The 19200-nt window shown below is 47.9% G+C and overlaps 1 protein-coding gene across 4 annotated transcripts in view; it reads left to right on the forward strand.

Annotated features, from left to right (window-relative positions):
* Positions 1–19200, forward strand: part of LOC136620517 (class I histocompatibility antigen, F10 alpha chain-like) — a 106967-nt gene that overhangs the window by 72196 nt on the left and 15571 nt on the right. For all 4 annotated transcript variants that reach the window (XM_066595348.1, XM_066595347.1, XM_066595345.1 and 1 more), the window contains exons 2-3: positions 4064–4324; positions 6323–6601. In XM_066595348.1, coding sequence (XP_066451445.1) covers positions 4064–4324; positions 6323–6601 — 540 coding nt within the window. The remainder of the gene's footprint in view (positions 1–4063; positions 4325–6322; positions 6602–19200) is intronic.

Below are 19200 nucleotides of genomic sequence, written 5' to 3' on the forward strand. Positions count from 1 at the left end.
CCAGGACTCTGTCCCCTACACGCTGTACATACATACATGTCCGAGACCCTGCGACCTACATGCTGCACATACATACATGACCGAGGCCCTGTCACCTACACGATGTACATACATACATGACTGAGACCCTGTAACCAAAACGCTGAACATACAAACATGACTGAGACCCTGTAACCTACATGCTGTATATACATACATGACCGAGACCCTGTCCCCTACACGCCATACGTACATGACCGAGACCCTGTCCCCTACACGCTGTACATACATACATGACCGAGACCCTGTCACCTATACGCTGTACATACATACATGACCGAGACCCTGTCCCCTACACGCTGTATATACATACATGACCGACACCCTGTCCCCTACACGCTGTGCATACATACATGACTGAGACCCTGTAACCTACACGCTGTACATACATACATGACCGAGACCCTGTCACCTACACGCTGTATATACATACATGACCGAGACCCTGTCACCTACACGCTGTACATACATACATGTCCGAGACTCTGTCCCCTACACACTGTACATACATACATGTCCGAGACCCTGCCACCTACATGCTGCACATACATGACCGAGACCCTGTTACCTACACGCTGTACATACATACATGACCGAGACCCTGTCATCTACACGCTGTACATACATACATGACCGACACCCTGTAACCTATACGCTGTACATACATACATGACCGACACCCTGTAACCTACACGCTGTACATACATACATGACCGAGACCCTGTCACCTACACGCTGTACATACATACATGTCCGAGACTCTGTCCCCTACACGCTGTACATACATACATGTCCGAGACCCTGCCACCTACATGCTGCACATACATACATGACCGAGACCCTGTCACCTACACGATGTACATACATACATGACTGAGACCCTGTAACCAACACGCTGTACATACAAACATGACTGAGACCCTGTAACCTACACGCTGTACATACATACATGACCGAGACCCTGTCCCCTACACGCCATACGTACATGACCGAGACCCTGTCCCCTACACGCTGTACATACATACATGACCGAGACCCTGTCACCTATACGCTGTACATACATACATGACCGAGACCCTGTCCCCTACACGCTGTACAGACATACATGACCGACACCCTGTCCCCTACACACTGTACATACATACATGTCCGAGACCCTGCCACCTACATGCTGCACATACATACATGACCGAGACCCTGCCACCTACATACTGCACATACATACATGACTGAGACCCTGTAACCTACACGCTGTACATACATACATGACCGAGACCCTGTCACCTACACGCTGTATATACATACATGTCCGAGACTCTGTCCCCTACACACTGTACATACATACATGTCCGAGACCCTGCCACCTACATGCTGCACATACATACATGACCGAGACCCTGCCACCTACATGCTGCACATACATACATGACTGAGACCCTGTAACTTACACGCTGTACATACATACATGACCGAGACCCTGTCACCTACACGCTGTACATACATACATGTCCGAGACTCTGTCCCCTACACGCTGTACATACATACATGTCCGAGACCCTGTAACCTACATGCTGCACATACATACATGACCGACACCCTGTAACCTACACGCTGTACATACATACATGACCGACACCCTGTTACCTACACGCTGTACATACATACATGACCGACACCCTGTAACCTACACACTGTACATACATACATGACCGACACCCTGTTATCTACACGCTGTACATACATACATGACCGAGACCCTGTCATCTACACGCTGTACATACATACATGACCGACACCCTGTAACCTATACGCTGTACATACATACATGACCGAGACCCTGTCACCTACACGCTGTACATACATACATGTCCGAGACTCTGTCCCCTACACGCTGTACATACATACATGACTGAGACCCTGCCACCTACATGCTGCACATACATACATGACCGAGACCCTGCCACCTACACGATGTACATACATACATGACTGAGACCCTGTAACCAACACGCTGTACATACAAACATGACTGAGACCCTGTAACCTACATGCTGTATATACATACATGACCGAGACCCTGTCCCCTACACGCCATACGTACATGACCGAGACCCTGTCCCCTACACGCTGTACAAACATACATGACCGAGACCCTGTCACCTATACGCTGTACATACATACATGACCGAGACCCTGTAACTTACACGCTGTACATACATACATGACCGAGACCCTGTCACCTACACGCTGTACATACATACATGTCCGAGACCCTGTCCCCTACACGCTGTACATACATACATGTCCGAGACCCTGTCCCCTACACGCTGTACATACATACATGTCCCAGACCCTGCCACCTACATGCTGTACATACATACATGACCGACACCCTGTAACCTACACACTGTACATACATACATGACCGACACCCTGTTACCTACACGCTGTACATACATACATGACCGAGACCCTGTCATCTACACGCTGTACATACATACATGACCGACACCCTGTAACCTACACGCTGTACATACATACATGACCGAGACTCTGTCACCTACACGATGTACATACATACATGACTGAGACCCTGTAACCAACGCGCTGTACATACAAACATGACTGAGACCCTGTAACCTACATGCTGTACATACATACATGACCGAGACCCTGTCACCTATACGCTGTACATACATACATACATGACCGAGACCCTGTAACCTACACGCTGTACATACATAGATGTCCGAGACCCTGTCCCCTACACGCTGTACATACATACATTTCCGAGACCCTGCCACCTACATGCTGCACATACATACATGTCCGAGACCCTGTCACCTACATGCTGTACATACATACATGACTGAGACCCTGTAACCTACATGCTGTACATACATACCTGACCGACACCCTGTTACCTACACGCTGTACATACATACATGACCGAGACCCTGTCATCTACACGCTGTACATACATACATGACCGACACCCTGTAACCTACACGCTGTACATACATACATGACCGAGACCCTGTCATCTACATGATGTACATACATACATGACTGAGACCCTGTAACCAACACGCTGTACATACAAACATGACTGAGACCCTGTAACCTACATGCTGTACATACATACATGACTGAGACCCTGTAATCTACACACTGTACATACATACGTGACCGAGACCCTGCTACCTACACGCTGTACATACATGACCGAGACCATGTAACCTACATGCTGTACATACATACATGACTGAGACCCTGTAATCTACACACGGTACATTCATACATGACCGAGACCCTGTCACCTACACACTGTACATACATACATGACCGAGACCCTGTAACCTACACGCTGTACATACATACATGACCGAGACCCTGTAACCTACACGCTGTACATACATACATGACCAAGACCCTGTCCCCTACACGCTGTACATACATACATGACCGAGACCCTGTCCCCTACAAGCTGTACATACATACATGACCGAGACCCTGTCACCTACACGCTGTACATACATACATGACCTGTCACCTATACATATATACATGGTAACTCTTCTGTGATTGCAGTATATGGCGGCTTCACATCAGTGTTGCGCGGTGTGTTTGCTTTGTAAAAGACGTTTTCGCGTGCGTTTTTGTACATATTACTGTACGTTTTGCGCTCGCTGCGTGATTTCACATGCACACGGATCACAGCCGTGTCCTGATTCACATGGCTATTTGAAATGCCTAATGAGTTCCAGATGTGTTTTTTCGTCCTCAAAATCGTGCAGCGCATTCCGATATCACGCGGGAAACTGAATGCGAATTTGCGCACCTCTCAGACTTTCTGTGGGGCTTTTGGTGCGCAAATGTGCACAAAAATACAGCATGGCGCAAAAACTAGTAATGAGAATGAAGCTATTGGAATCAGTGGGTTCTATCCTCTGTATATTGCGCATGTGAACACGCTGGTGTGACTCCGCCCCGTGTGTGATATGTAACACTCTGTATCTCTCAGACAGTCACTCTCTGCGCTACTATTACACGGGGGTCTCTGCTCCGGGGTCCGGGATACCTGAGTACTCTTCAGTTGGATATGTGGATGATCAGGAGATTGTGAATTATAACTCCGTCAGCCGGAGGTTGTTACCGCGAGCGGAGTGGATGAAGAAGGTGGGACCCGAATACTGGGAGAGAAATACACAGAGAGCTAAAGGATATGAGGCTTGGTTCAGACATGGTGTGAGGATACTGATGGAGCGCTTCAACCAGACCGGAGGTGAGAGACATATATACTGTATATACTAGTGTACACCCTACTGTATATACATTCATATACACAAAAATCCAGAATTACAGAAAAAAATCTCGCTCCTGTGAATACATTGATAGTATATAATGGCTCCTCTCACTGTACAAGTTCCATCCATATCGCAGTCGGACAAACCCGTGTGATAACATCCCCCTGTGGGGTGTGACCTCTAAGCGCCTCTGTGACTCTGGTTTACAGCAGTTTCCCCCAGTTTCCTGCGTGTGAATGGCGGTGAGCCGCTGCCGCCTGGTATAGTCACATGACATTCCCAGCGGTAACCGTAACGCGGGGGTCCTAATGCGAGCCGAGGGAGGACAGAAACCTCTATGGAGCAGAACGACATGTATTCCCCACCACTACAGAAGGATGGCGCTATGTGATGACGCTCCCCTGTCAGGACCTCCTGGGGTTTGTGTTCGGGCAGGAATTCAGCTGTTTTAGAGTCGTGGCTAAACAAGAACAGTTCCTAGCGGTGTGTGTGTCCGTATCGCCGCTAACTAGAAGGTGGGAGGTCCGATGACATCACATGTGATGTCACCCTGCGGTCTGATGACATCACATGGTCACTGATATAGTGGAGTGTGAAGACCCGGCCATTGGGTGGCCGTACACACAGCGGATGGTCTGTGGTATCTGCATGCAGGTCGCAACAGAATGTAAACGTGTATTTGTGTCAGGATAACAAAACCCACAACACGTCCGTGGAAGCCTCTCCGCAGTGAGAAAACCCCCCACACCGTTCTCTGCTTGTGTTGTGGATTTTGCGCTGTTTTTAGGCCCCGCCCACACTGGCGTTGTCAGGTACATTTCTTACAAGCGAAAAACGCACAGAAAGTGTAAACAACGCATTTCATAGGATACATTCGCATTATTACATCGTATGTGTGTGTGATATACGGTAGAATCCGCTATAAATGAGCAGCGTCCGTATTTACTGCAATCCTTATAAAATGTCAGGAAAGTTCTGGAACTAAATACAGAAAAACGGAAATCCCAGATAAACGCGCCGCGAGACGAGCGGAAACTAAACCCATTGGCTGCAACGTAAACAACAAATTGTATCAGTTATTATCCGCTGTATTTGCGGACAGAACGCGGCGCTTCAATCCCACAAACATAAGAAACGCACAGAGACGTTCGCACGGCTTCACTACATTTAACCCCTTATAGCCTGCGGGTCAGTGAGACGCTACGTAATCAGCCAGTTTTTGGACTAAACCGTGCGTTTCCCGGATGCCCATATGGCGGTGAGGACGGGCGCTGACGCTACATGTGATCCACCATTATTGTATCAGTCGGTAGGTCCAGGCGCAGCGCAGATCCGTATGTGGGGACCGCAGATCGTCCGCAGCGAGTTCCGGGCCCTTATAGTTAGTGATCGCCTCCATGATTCTGCAGATTTCCTGCGTACGATGCGCAGTGATAGGTGTGAGGACACGGGGCATGTAATAAGTCTCCTTACAGTATTACGCTCCTCCTCAGACTACAAGGAGCCGGTGAGGCAGTTATATAATAATGTACAGAGAAGTACAAATATGGGGGGCATTAACCCCTTCCTCCCCCCGTTTCTCCATTACATCTATCAGTTATAGGGAACATGACGGTTACCTGTCCAGGTGCTGTATGTGGGCGGAGCCATCCACCATTACGCTGCCCCGTCAGTCACATGACTAGGGATGATGTAGCGGTACATACTGTGTTCAGCCCACTGAAGTACAACCGGTAGCTGGCAGGCATGCTGGGAACTGTAGTTCACACACAAGTGTTCACACCCGACTGTTAATAAGCCGTGTTATAGAATGTATATAGTACATGTGAAGGACACGTATAACATCACATGAGGGACCTGTGTATATAATATGTACAGTATGTGTCATACACCTGTATAGTACATGTCACACACACACACTGCACACATGACCGGTACATTACATACGTGTTCTGTATAACATGTTCTGTCTGCAGGTTTCCATTCCATCCAGTGGATGTACGGCTGTGAGCTGGATGATGACGGCAGCATCAGAGGATATGATCAGTACAGATATGATGGAGGAGAGTTCATGGCGCTGGACACACAGACCTGGACATACACGGCCACCATGAGCCAGGCGCTGATCACCACACAGAGATGGAACAGTCCGGAAGTACGAGAGGGGGAGAGAGAGAGGAATTATCTGGAGAATGAATGTATATACTGGCTGAAGAAACATGTGGAGAACGGGAGAGAAGAGCTGGAGAGCAGAGGTGAGGCTCATCATCATGTTACATACATGTGTGTGATGTATGATATGTGTGTGTGTGATGTATGTGTGATATGTGTGTGTGTGCTATATATGTATGCGTGATGTGTGATATGTGGAGCTCCGGCCATCGCACATCTGTATACACAGCGGGTCTTCAGCTTCAGTACAGTCACAGACCTTTTCCTTTCCACCTTCCAAGACCCATAACTTGTATTCTCCGCCGTACGAGGACTTTGTTTTATCGAGATGATTTTTATTTTTTGATACATATAAAACATATTGTATAACTTATTAGAGGGGTTTTCCACGAAAGCTAAAAAGTCGCAAATTTTTGCTGAAATTTTCCACTTGTGCAGAAATTTTCAAGTTATTTATTCCAGAAAATCTCATTATAAATGTCCCCCAATGAACTTTAGAATATTCTTCCTGTGTAACATCGTCCTGTTCCTGCACCGCTGATCTCCGGATAAGCCGCCCGTCCTCTGTGTGATAATGTGGATTATGATACGAGGCTCTTTTCTGCCTCTTGTGGCTTAGATACGGAGCTGCAGCGTGATTTATATATTAGTTTAGTAGTGTATTTATTATATAGAGATATTACAATCCGCCCCCCCTCCTCCCCGCAATCAGTACAGAATACAGACGGACTCTATCATAGCGCCACCTGCTGGTGCAGTATGATATATTCCGCTATTCTACTTTTATGGTAGTAACAGAACCGCCTCCCTGCTCTCTTTACTGTAACTGATGTAGGTGTAAGACCCGGACACATTCTGACTTTTCTTCTGTCCTAGGCAAAAAGGTGACATGACGCCCCACTAAGGCTGCCATCTTTTTCACCAAAATGTCTATCACCATTCTTATATTCTGGCGCTGTACTCTAAGGCCCCTTGTACTAAAGTGCCAGCTGCCAAGGCCTCCTGTATTGTGTCACCAGTTCACCTTGTAGTGAGGTGCCGTCTACAGACGCCCCTCATATTGGGGCTCTAGCTGCTGACACCTTCATAATAATGTACAGGTAGTCCAGGGGCCCCTCATGACCTACTATAGTCAGGGGTATTACAGAATTCATGGGGCCCCATTACAGAACTCCGAATCATCACCAAATAAAACTTTATATATTCTAGTAAGCAAGTTGTAGAACTAAGCAGACATAGCAGCTCAGCTCTAGTAGACCCAGTCAGATACCAGCGCTACACAGTGATAGTGATTACAGTGTGGTTACCTCCAGTGGTTATAGGTGATGTCTGGTTTAGACTTTCTTTCCTATATATGAGCTCAGATCGCCATGAAGATTTCTCTGTAGACTCTTCCCGTTGTGTCGCTACTCCCTCCTCTCAGTATTCCATCATAGTAATAGCACCCCCTCTAAATAAGTGCCCCCTCTGTGGCCTCATTTAGTAATTGTCCACACTCCCAAACCTCTGGTCGGTCATCACCATTCTTACAAGCCACTTCTTTCTCACTCACACTGTCAGTAGTGCCGGACGCAGTGCGATCTATACAGAGGATAACCTGACTCTTCCCCCATGTATTAGTGCAGGAGACGGGGGAGGGGAGGACGTTATCCTCTTCATAGAGCGCCTTGTGTTCGGTACTACTGACAGTGTAGGAGAAGAGGCTGCTTGTAATAGCATTGACTGGACATTCAGGAGTTGTTCTTGGCAGTTCGGTGGTAGGGGGGCGCCATTCAGCCCCATGCCCCACCTCGGCATAATTATTTTTGGTAAGAGATAATTACGGCCACTGGAGGTTTATGTCCGGCACCTCTGACACTTCCAAGCTGGATCCGGTCTTTGTTGCAGGGTCTCCAAGCCGTTACTCATCCAGATAGTCCCGGTAGTCTGGCTGCTGACGCTGCACTGGGCCGAGTCGCAGTGCCCAACAGTCTGAACAGGTAGTAATACAGGCTACAATCAGGGCCGGCAGCACAAGTGTATTAACGAGGTCCAGGCTGATCATCAGGGCCGGCAGCACAAGTGTATTAACGAGGTCCAGGCTGAACATCAGGGCCGGCAGCACAAGTGTATTAACGAGGTCCAGGATGAACATCAGGGCCGGCAGCACAAGTGTATTAATGAAGTCCAGGCTGAACATCAGGGCCGGCAGCACAAGTGTATTAACGAGGTCCAGGCTACAATCAGGGCTGGCAGCACAAGTGTATTAACGAGGTCCAGGATGACCATCAGGGCCAGCAGCACAAGTGTATTAACGAGGTCCAGGCTACAATCAGGGCCGGCAGCACAAGTGTATTAATGAGGTCCAGGATGACCATCAGGGCCGGCAGCACAAGTGTATTAACGAGGTCCAGGCTGAACATCAGGGCCGGCAGCACAAGTGTATTAACGAGGTCCAGGCTGAACATCAGGGCCGGCAGCACAAGTGTATTAACGAGATCCAGGCTGAAGATCAGGGCCGGCAGCAAGCAATAATAACGTCCAGAGTCAGAATGGTCAGAGTCAGGCAAGGATCAGCACCAGGATATACACAAATGGGGGCTTTACAAGAAGTGGCAGTAAGAGAGCAACTGATTAGGCATTCTCCATAAAGGGGGGGAAGGGGGGGGGGGGTCATATAATAGGGAATGGCTGGTGATTGGTGGGGGATAGGATTCAGGAGCGCATATTACCCCTTTAAGAAAGGGGAAGGTAGGGTGTAGCAGCCCTATGGGCAGAGTACTGGGAGTTAGAGGTGCAGCATGGTGCATGCAAAAGTTTTCCGGACTGTAAACCTATGAATAGTTGAGCAGCAACTATTGGCCGCCATGACAGTTTATTACCGGCCAGATAACAAGCCTACCTGCCATCGTGAACTACCTGTTTCAGATGTTGCAGTGCTTGAGGGGGTTTAAAGAAAGGCAACTAAATTAATACATGGAATGATGGGACTGGAATACCCAGAGAGGCATAAAAATTGGGATTATGAGGGGCGTGGCTTGGCACGAGAGGAGACCAGACGCGGGCCCCAGCGCTCCTCCACTGCGGGTGTCTAAAACCCGGATCTTGCCGCGCTATACCGGGACTGGGCGACCGAAAGCATAGCGGTCCGCTTCCCCAGAGAGAGGGGAACATTTTGAGCCCACCTGAGCCCGGATCCGTGCGGTGACGAGCTGCGGCCTGAGGGCAGGCCTGAAGCCGCGGGCTGGAGTACGGAGGGCCGCGAGACCGGAAGTGAAGAGGAGAAGGTCCGGGAGTAAACCGCTCACCTTCCGTGGCAGGAGGAGACCCAGCGGCGCCTAAGAGAGAGGTCAGAGCGGTCGGCAAGGCAGGAGGGGAGGAAGAGAAGACTGCGGGGCCCAGGCTCTGGAGTGTGGACAGAGTGAAGAAAGAAGGAGCGGGTAGGCGGCAGAGTAAGGCAGGGGGGAAGTAAGGGTGAAGATAAAGAGGGGGAAGAAGACTGTGTACGGCAGTGGCTGAAGAGGATTCCCCCACTACCCCACCACCAACTAGTCCAGAGCCCACAGCGGGCGCAGGGGCCCCACTAACACCCGACAGGTGGAGGGAGATCCCCCTCCCCCACACAGGAGGCAGCAATAAAATATACACAGCACTCAGCCAGGGGCTCACAGAAAACCAACAGGAGACAGCCAAGGACCCCACCAGCCGCTACAGGAAAAGCGGCCACCAGCCATAAATACCCAGGGCTGACACAGGGGAAATCTCACCCCCCCCCCCCCCCCCCAAAAAAAAAAAAAAACAAAAAAAAAAAAAGAGAAAGAAAACTTATAAATTTAAAGAGACACTGCACACAAATCACAAAAGACGGTTTCCGCCTAAATCCCTACGCTCCCCTGCCAGCCGGCTTACGAAACCACTCCCCTGCCTAGCCACAAGACCCCACTCAACGCTTAAGCAGAGCTAGACCCACGGGAGAATGAACCCCTAGTCTCTGCTCCATCGGGCCACCTGCATCATGATATAAGCTATTCAGATCAAGATCCAACAGCATCCTTTGGCGATACCACTTAGCTAGCAGAGAAGAATGACTAAAACCAAAGGTAAATCAGCAAAAACCCCATCCAAAGGCACTCTTCTGAACATGTTCGCATCCCAGCCTCATACGGACTCACCCACGCCTGCCACTTCCAGAACCCCCTCAGAATCTGACGCAGAGGAAGATGGGACAGTGACCAGGCAAGACACCACGGACCAATCCCAGCTGATAGAAAAGATGACAGAAAGGATGACAAAAATTTTCAGAGCAGAACTCTCCGCAGCGGTAAAAGATTTTACCGATCAGATTCGAGACCTGGGACAGAGGACTGATGAGCTGGAAAAGAAAACAGAAGATATAATTGACACCATGGAAGCAGACCGCAACTATGTAACGGAGCTAGAGACCAAATATGACCTGCTTGAGGCCAAATTCGAAGATCTCGAGAACAGATCCCGGCGATCAAATATTAGAATACGAGGTCTTCCAGAGTCAATAACAGCTCTGAAAGAAACGGCGATCAACCTCTTCTCGGCAATTCTGCCCCAGATCGATCAAGAGTCACTCAGAATCGATCGAATCCATAGGGCGCTGGCCAAACCCCCGAATCCCGAGCTGCCCAGAGATGTGGTGCTCAAGCTACATTACAGCGAAGTGAGAGACCAGCTCCTGATCGCAGCCAGAGACCTCACCCCGCTCCCGGGGGTGTCCCCTACAGTCCAATTATACGCAGATATTGCTCCATCAACGTTGGCAAAACGGAGAGCATTCCGACCAATCACTCAAGCCCTAATCTCGGCCAACGTGAGGTACAAATGGGCATTTCCTTTTGCGATTCTCTTCCAAAACCAGGGCAGACCATACGTAGCGAAAACCCTGGATGAGGCCTATGAGGCCCTAGAAAGAGCGCAGATTCCAGTGGAAAGATCACAAGAGCCTGGAAGAACGCGCCCTCGCCCCAGACGCTCCTGGTTCACTCCACACCCAAGACAAGACAGACAGAGACCCCGAGAACGCATCTCAAGAAGCAGTGGCCCCAACCAGCCCTGACCCCGGATGAGGGCCGCACCGGATAGCCGGTGAAGGGGGGGGGGGAGGGGCGGCGATGCGAGAAGAGTCCCCAAGAAGACGGGGAGGGGGGGGGGGCGAGAGACCCCCCCTCCACACATGTAAAAGATAAAAAAAAACTCGGGTGGGAGAGAAACAGGGGAGAGGGCGGGGGGACAGCCCTTAGAAAATGACTCAAAGAAGAAGGCCTCCACATGGAGGGGAATTGAAGCCGATCTCACTAAAGTTGAAAGCTTTTCTGGTTTATGTATTTGATGCATAGGTTCACCGATGGTATATTAGTTGTTGAGTTCTCCAGAGATGGACGATTCGTCGAAGGGCGAGACTAACCCACTCTCTGGCCAAAAGGGTTCTAGGACCCTAGTTAAATATAACTCACGTTGTACCCCAATGACTTTCCAAAGTCAAGGGGGAAAAGTTGCTTTATTTGTTAATGTGTTTAACATTTCTGAATTGAGATCACAGGTCGTCACTCACAAAAAAGGTCAAACTGGAGGACAACAGCGGTGTGGAGGGGGTGCCCCTGACGAGAACATCCGAGCGAGCCTAGACCAGGCCAACAAATGGTATGCTTGATATCACACAATGTAAGGGGATTTAACTCCCCATGTAAAAGGAGAAAGGCCCTCATAACATACGCTAAACACAAACCCGATATACTGTGTATACAGGAGACACATTTTTCCCACAACTCGGCCCCTAGATACATTAATCGAAATTACTCAAGAAATTATACAGCCACAGCGGGCAAGAAGCACAGAGGCGTAATGACGCTTTTGCACAACTCGTTCCCTCTCCAGGAGATCCATTCAGAGAGTGATCAAGAAGGTAGATACTGCCTCACATGGGGATTACTACGGGACCAACCTCTATTGATAGTTAATATGTATGCCCCAGCGGAAAACCCCTGGCCCACGATGAAAAAAGTAGTGCATCAACTAGCGAGATTCCCACACCACAGGGTACTGTGGGCAGGGGACTTTAACTTCCCCTTCCACGGGACACTGGACAGATCAAGCAACACCCCAGATAGATTTTCAGCCAAACAAAGAAAAGAGTGGGACAGCAAATTAGAACAACTTAGACTGGCGGACTCCTGGAGAGAGATGCGAGGTAAAGAGAGGGGGTACACCTTTTTCTCCGCCCCCAACCAGACATACTCAAGATTAGATTACGTGCTGACATCGACGTCACTCCTCCCACAACTTGCGACCGTTAGACATCTCCCATGCGCATGGTCGGATCATGACATGGTTTTATGTGAGGTGGACTTAGGAAGAATAGCGAAGAACATATATAGATGGAGGCTAAATGAGGCCCTAGTAAAAGACCCAAGTAGCTCAAATAAAATAGCAAATCAAATCACACAATTTTTCGATTTGAACAAGGGCCCGGAAGCCAAACCGCAATGGGTATGGCTCTCCCATAAAGCATACATGCGTGGGCAACTAATCCAGCTTTCCTCCCAGAAAAAGAAAGAAAAATCAAAAGCATTTCAAGCGCTGGAGAGAAGGTTGTTCCTCCTGGAGGACCTCAACCAACGCAACCCATCACGGGCAACCACAAAGGAAATCAGAGACACTAAACTTCAATTAAATACCCTGTTATCAGAAAAAGTAGAGAGAGCCCTACAGTGGACCAAGTACAAATACTATAAATTCGCTAATAAACCGGACAGACTGCTGGCGGCAAAACTACGGGATACACAGGGACTCAATTCAGTATTCAAATTGTACACCCCCCATAACACTACAACAACAAACCCGAACAAAATTTATGACACATTTGCCAACTTTTACACCTCCCTCTACCAGGAACATAGAGGAGGAAACGAAAACCAAAGGAACGAATTCATGGAGTCGCTCCCAATCCCCACCATCTCCCAAGGGCAGAGGGAGGCATTAAATACCCCCATCACCAATGAGGAAGTAGCGGAAGCCATTGATAAACTAAAACCAGGGAAAGCCCCAGGCCCAGATGGCCTCACAGCCATATATTACAAAAAATACAAGGATACATTAACTGAGCCCCTAAGAGAAATGTTTCAAACCCTATGGGAGGGGCAAATCCCACCAAAAGAGTTCCTCAACTCTAATCTGACTGTGATACCTAAAGCAAACAAGGACCCGCTATCCCCGAAAAACTATAGACCGATATCGTTACTAAACTTAGATTATAAAATCTTTACGGGTATACTAGCAAAACGAATGAACCAACTTCTCCCCAAATTGATACATAAGGATCAAGTAGGGTTCATCCCCCAGAGACAGGCGCCGGACAATATTCGAAAAGTCCTTAACATTATTGATCAAGCCCAGAGGAACAATAGCCAACTAACCCTATTAGCACTAGATATTGAGAAGGCCTTCGATTCTTTATCCTGGGATTACTTATTTGCAATGCTAAGACATATGGGGTTTGGGGGAGAATTCCTACAGGCGATAAAATCCTTATACTCCCTACCCACCACTTTACTTAAGCTTCCGACAACTAAAGAAACACCAATCCCCATAAGGCGGGGCACCCGACAGGGATGCCCGCTTTCCCCGGCACTCTTCGCACTTGCCATGGAACCGCTAGCGATTGCCATAAGAAGGAATCCAAACATAAGAGGAGTGACCCTCGGAAGCATCGAATACAAACTAAGCTTGTTTGCAGATGACATGCTGCTTACAATCACCCAACCCCTAACATCTCTACCCAACTTAATAAATATATTGGATAAATGGGCAAACCTAACGGGGCTAAAAGTAAATGCAGACAAAAGTGACATAACTCACATAAACACGCCCACACCACTAGCAAAATTAATAGACTTAAACTTCGGGTTTAAACAACAACCTCAGTACATCCCGTACCTGGGAATCAATTTGACCCCCTCACTTGCCACGTTATACAAATGCAACTATCCACCCCTAATAAAGAAACTAACTGCAGAGCTAGAAAAATGGGATGACCCAATGCTCTCGTGGATAGGTAGGATCCATGCGGTAAAAATGAACACTCTGCCACGACTACTATATCTATTTCGAACCCTCCCTATCCCTATCCCGAGTGGGGTACTGAGCAATTTCCAGAAAAATATCTTCAAATTTATCTGGGCCAACAAACGACAGAGAATAAAGAACAAAACTATGTATCTCCATAGGGGTCAGGGAGGCCTCTCAGTCCCTAACATAAAGAAATACTACACAGCAGCGAGACTAGCGCAATGGATTGAAACTCTAGGGGGAACAAAAGCACCCCTCTGGGTCAGCATGGAAGAAGCCAAATTAAACCCACTCACCCCCAGGGAATTGACTTGGGCTGAAGGTCCTATAAAGACAAACCTGGTAGAAAAGAGCCCCCTCTCATTCCATTCACTGAGAATCTGGAGGGAAACGAGACGCAAGCACAAACTGTCAACCAGCCCATCTAGGCTCCTACCAATAATCACAAATGTAAACTTCCCTCCCAGTAAAGATCTGGTACATTTTAAGTGGTGGAAAATAAACGAAGTCACAAACATACACCACCTAATAGAAAACGCGAAGCTACTGACGGTTAGTCAATTTAAAACTAAATTCGACCCCCCCACATCTGAGAATTTTAGAATTAATCAAGTGTACCATTTCCTAGGCTCGCTCAAACTCCCACAGGTCTTCCCGGAGCTAACCGCATTCGAAAGACTTTGTATGAGGGACCCGATGAGGAGGGGCGCCCTGTCCATGATATACAACATGTTGAACACACCGGAGGGAGAAGGCAGGTTATCATATATGGATAAATGGGAGAAGGATCTAAATATAAACATGCCACCTGAAAGATGGAAGCAATGCTGCGAGACAATTGCAAAGGGGAGCCAGCAGGTGACCTTGATGGAGACATCCATAAAGATTCTCCACCGAACGCACCTAGTACCATACAGACTGCACCAAATTTACCAAACAGTCTCACCCCTATGCTTCAGAGGCTGTACAGAGGTAGGCACCCAAGCCCATGTATGGTGGACATGCCCAGTAGTGAAGAGGCTGTGGGCACAGGTCCATAGGCTCCTACAAAGGCTATTTATAGGCCCCCTGCACAGGTCTCCAACAATGTTTCTTCTAGGCGACCGACAACCAGGTGTCAGATTTCGGGCACATAAGCTGATCCAGATAATATGTATGGCAGCAAGAAGTCACATCGCATCCAGATGGAAGCAAAGAACTCTGTCTATTCAGGAGGTAATGGAGAGAGTCTCCCGAATTGCACTATACGAAAGATTACATGCAATAGGGACGGACACACTAGAAAGATACGGGGAGATCTGGGAACCCTGGATAAGCATGATAGACATACCAGGATTCCGACATGTCCTCCAGTCGACCTGAATAATTGAATAAATAAATAGTAATTAAAACAATATAGTGAGCATGAATGAGTGACGACCAAAGTTGAACTTAGTTACCGGTTATTGGTTTATTTGACAAAAAATTTTTTGAAAACATATACTATATATGTTAAGTTATTATAATTAAAATGCGAGAGAAAAGAAACAGACACTAAGTTGAATATAAGTACTTATTAGTGATATTTGTGTTAGTTTAAGATGTCCACAGGACACTCCACAGTATCCCCTGCGAGGGAAAATCGAACCGAGAGAATCTGTATAGCTGTACTTATCTTGTTCGCTTCCTGAATAAAGAATTTTGAAACTAAAAATTGGGATTATTCACCCTGGAAAAAAGACGGCTAAGGGGCGATCAAATAACTATGTATTAATACATGAGGGGACAATACAAGGATCTCTCCCATGATCTGTTTATACCCAGGACTGCAACGGTAACAAGAGGGCATCTGCTACGTCTAGAAGAAAGCAGGTTTCATCACCAACATAGAAGGGGGTTCTTTACTGTAAGAGCAGTGAGACTCTGGAACTCTCTGCCTGAGGACATGGTGATGGCAAAATCCATAGAGGAGTTTAAGAGGGGACTAGATGTCTTTCTAGAGCTGAAGGATATTACAGGATATAGACATTAGGTGACCAGCGGGCTGTTGATCCTGGTCTTACATTTAGGTAGGAACTATCAGAGGTTGATCCAGGGATTAACCATATGCCATTATGGAGTTGAAAACGATTTTTTCCCCCGAAAGGGCTAATTGTCTTCTGCCTCTTGGTTTTTTTTTGCGTTCCTCTGGATCAACAAGGAGGCTGAAACAGGCTGAACTAGATGGACATTGTCTTCATTCAGCCTAACATACTATGTAAGTTCTAAATCTGCATGGCCCAACATGGTATTAGTGTAGTATGTCTACAACGGAATTGTGGGCGTGACCAGGCTGAGCTAGAGGTAATGCTCAGGTCACGCCCATAGCTCCCGATTGGCTGCGGGGCACATACACCTTTACCAAACGGCCGAGAGATAGATCTGGTGTCCTGTTGCTATGGCAACCCATTGGCCCCGCCATGATTTTTATTGCGGGGCATTGATGACCTCACAGCGGCAGCCCGGTTCCTCTGTGAAGCAATCTACATAGATCACGGCATGTAAGGGGTTAACAGGAGGGGTTGCTGCTCCGATGCCCTCCCCGCTGATGCAGCGGGAGGCCGACTATCTCTGACAGCTGGCTCCCGCTGCCGGAGCTCCTCAGTGTCGCAACTGATTGCAAAGCAGGACGCTTGTATCCGGTGTCCTGTTGCCATGACAGGACTAGGTGCACACAATGCGATCCGAGGTTTCCCCATTGAAAGAAAAATGAGAAATTCCGCTATCCTCCGCTGCGGCTGATCGCTACTTTCCTGAAGGGATGCAAAGCGGTTTTGAGCTAAAAATATCTCACATCCGAGGGGGGGGGGGGGGAAATATTGCATGTTGGCGAGCGCGATATCAATGAATTACTAAGCACTGCCTGTAATTGGCTGAGCGCTCAGCCAATCAGCACAGCCCTTTTAGGAGGCGAGGATTTTTAAATATGATCCCGCACTATCCTGCAGCGGGAGCCGGCTGTCAGTCACAGCCAGCGTCCCGCTGCAACAGCGGGGGGGGGGTCATCGGAGATGCGCCCCCTGCTGTTAAACCCTTCCCTGCCTCGATCTAAGTAGATCGCGGCAGGGAAAGATTTCACAGAGGGATCGCGCTCCCTCTGTGTCTTCGGCCGCCTCGCGCGATGTTATCGCGAGAGCCCGGCCTGTCACCATGGCAACAGGACGCCAGACACTGGCGTCCTGTAGTGCCAATGCCTATGATCGCTGTATAAGCGATAAGGCATGGCAGGGCAGTACATAGCCCTGCTATGCCTTATCACAGCGATCAGCAGAACTGTAGTCAAAGTCCCCCAGGGGGACACAAGTTGTGTGAAAAAAGATTAAAAAAATTAATTTAAAAAAATGTTTAACCCCTTAATGACATGGCCTATTTTGGCGTTGAGGACCAAGCGATTTTTTGGTATTTTTCAAAAGCCATAACTTTTTTATTTTTCCGTTGACGCGGCCGTATAAGGGCTTGTTTTTTGCGCGGCGAGCTGTAGTTTTTATCTGGGCCACTTTTGGGTACATAGACTATATCGTAAAACTTGTATTATTTTTTTTATGATAACAGGGAGAGAAAACGCATCAATTCTGCCATAGATTTCTTTTTCTTTTTTTTTACAGCGTTAATCATGCAGCATAAATGACACACTAAATTTTTTCTGCGGGTCGGTACGGTTACAACGATACCAAAATTGTTATTTTTTTTTAGGTTTTTACACTTTTTTGCAATAAAACCCCCTTTTTTTGGGAAATCTTTTTTTTTTCTCTATAGCTGCATTCAAAGTCCGGTAACGTTTTTATTTTTCTATGTACGGAGCTCTATGAGGGCTTATTTTTTGCGATATGAGCTGTAGTTTTTATTGGTACCATTTTGGGGAATGTACGGCTTTTTTGATCACTTTTATTGCATTTTTTGGGAGGCAAAATGCTAAAAATTAGCATTTTGCCTCTGTATTTTAGCGTTTTTTTTACGCTTTTTGTCATACAAAATAAAAAGCGTGTTCCACTTTTTGTACACGTAGTTAAGGACGCGACAATACCCAATATGTGGGGTTTTAATTTTTTTTACCTTTTTTATGCTAATATTAGAAAAAGCATTAAAAAAGAGGGTTTTTTACATTTTTCTTTTTTTTTACGTTTTTCTTTTCTTTTTTTTTACACTATTCGAGTCCCTCTCAGGGACTTACATCACTGTACTGATGATCGCTGTCATAAGGCATGGCAGAGCTACTGCTCTCCCATGCCTTATCGCTTGTACAGCGATTATAGGCACAGGCAATACAGGACGCCAGTGTCTGGCGTCCTGTTGCCATGGTGACAGGCCGGGCTCTCGCGATGACATCGCGAGAGCCGGCTGGAGACACAGAGGGAGCGCGATCCCTCTGTGAACTCTTTTCCTGCCGCGATCTACTTAGATCGCGACAGGGAAGGGGTTAACAGCGGGGGGGGGGGGGGGGGGGGGGGCATCTCCGATGCCCCCCCGCTGTTGCAGCGGGACGCCGGCTGTGACTGACAGCAGGCTCCCGCTGCAGGATAGCGTGGGATCTTATGTGATCTCGCGCTATCCCCAGGACGTACCGGTACGGCCTGGAGCGGGAAGGGGTTAA

The sequence above is a fragment of the Eleutherodactylus coqui genome, chromosome 3 (genome assembly GCF_035609145.1).
Source record: "Eleutherodactylus coqui strain aEleCoq1 chromosome 3, aEleCoq1.hap1, whole genome shotgun sequence".
In the NCBI taxonomy this organism is placed as follows: Eukaryota; Metazoa; Chordata; class Amphibia; order Anura; family Eleutherodactylidae; genus Eleutherodactylus; species Eleutherodactylus coqui.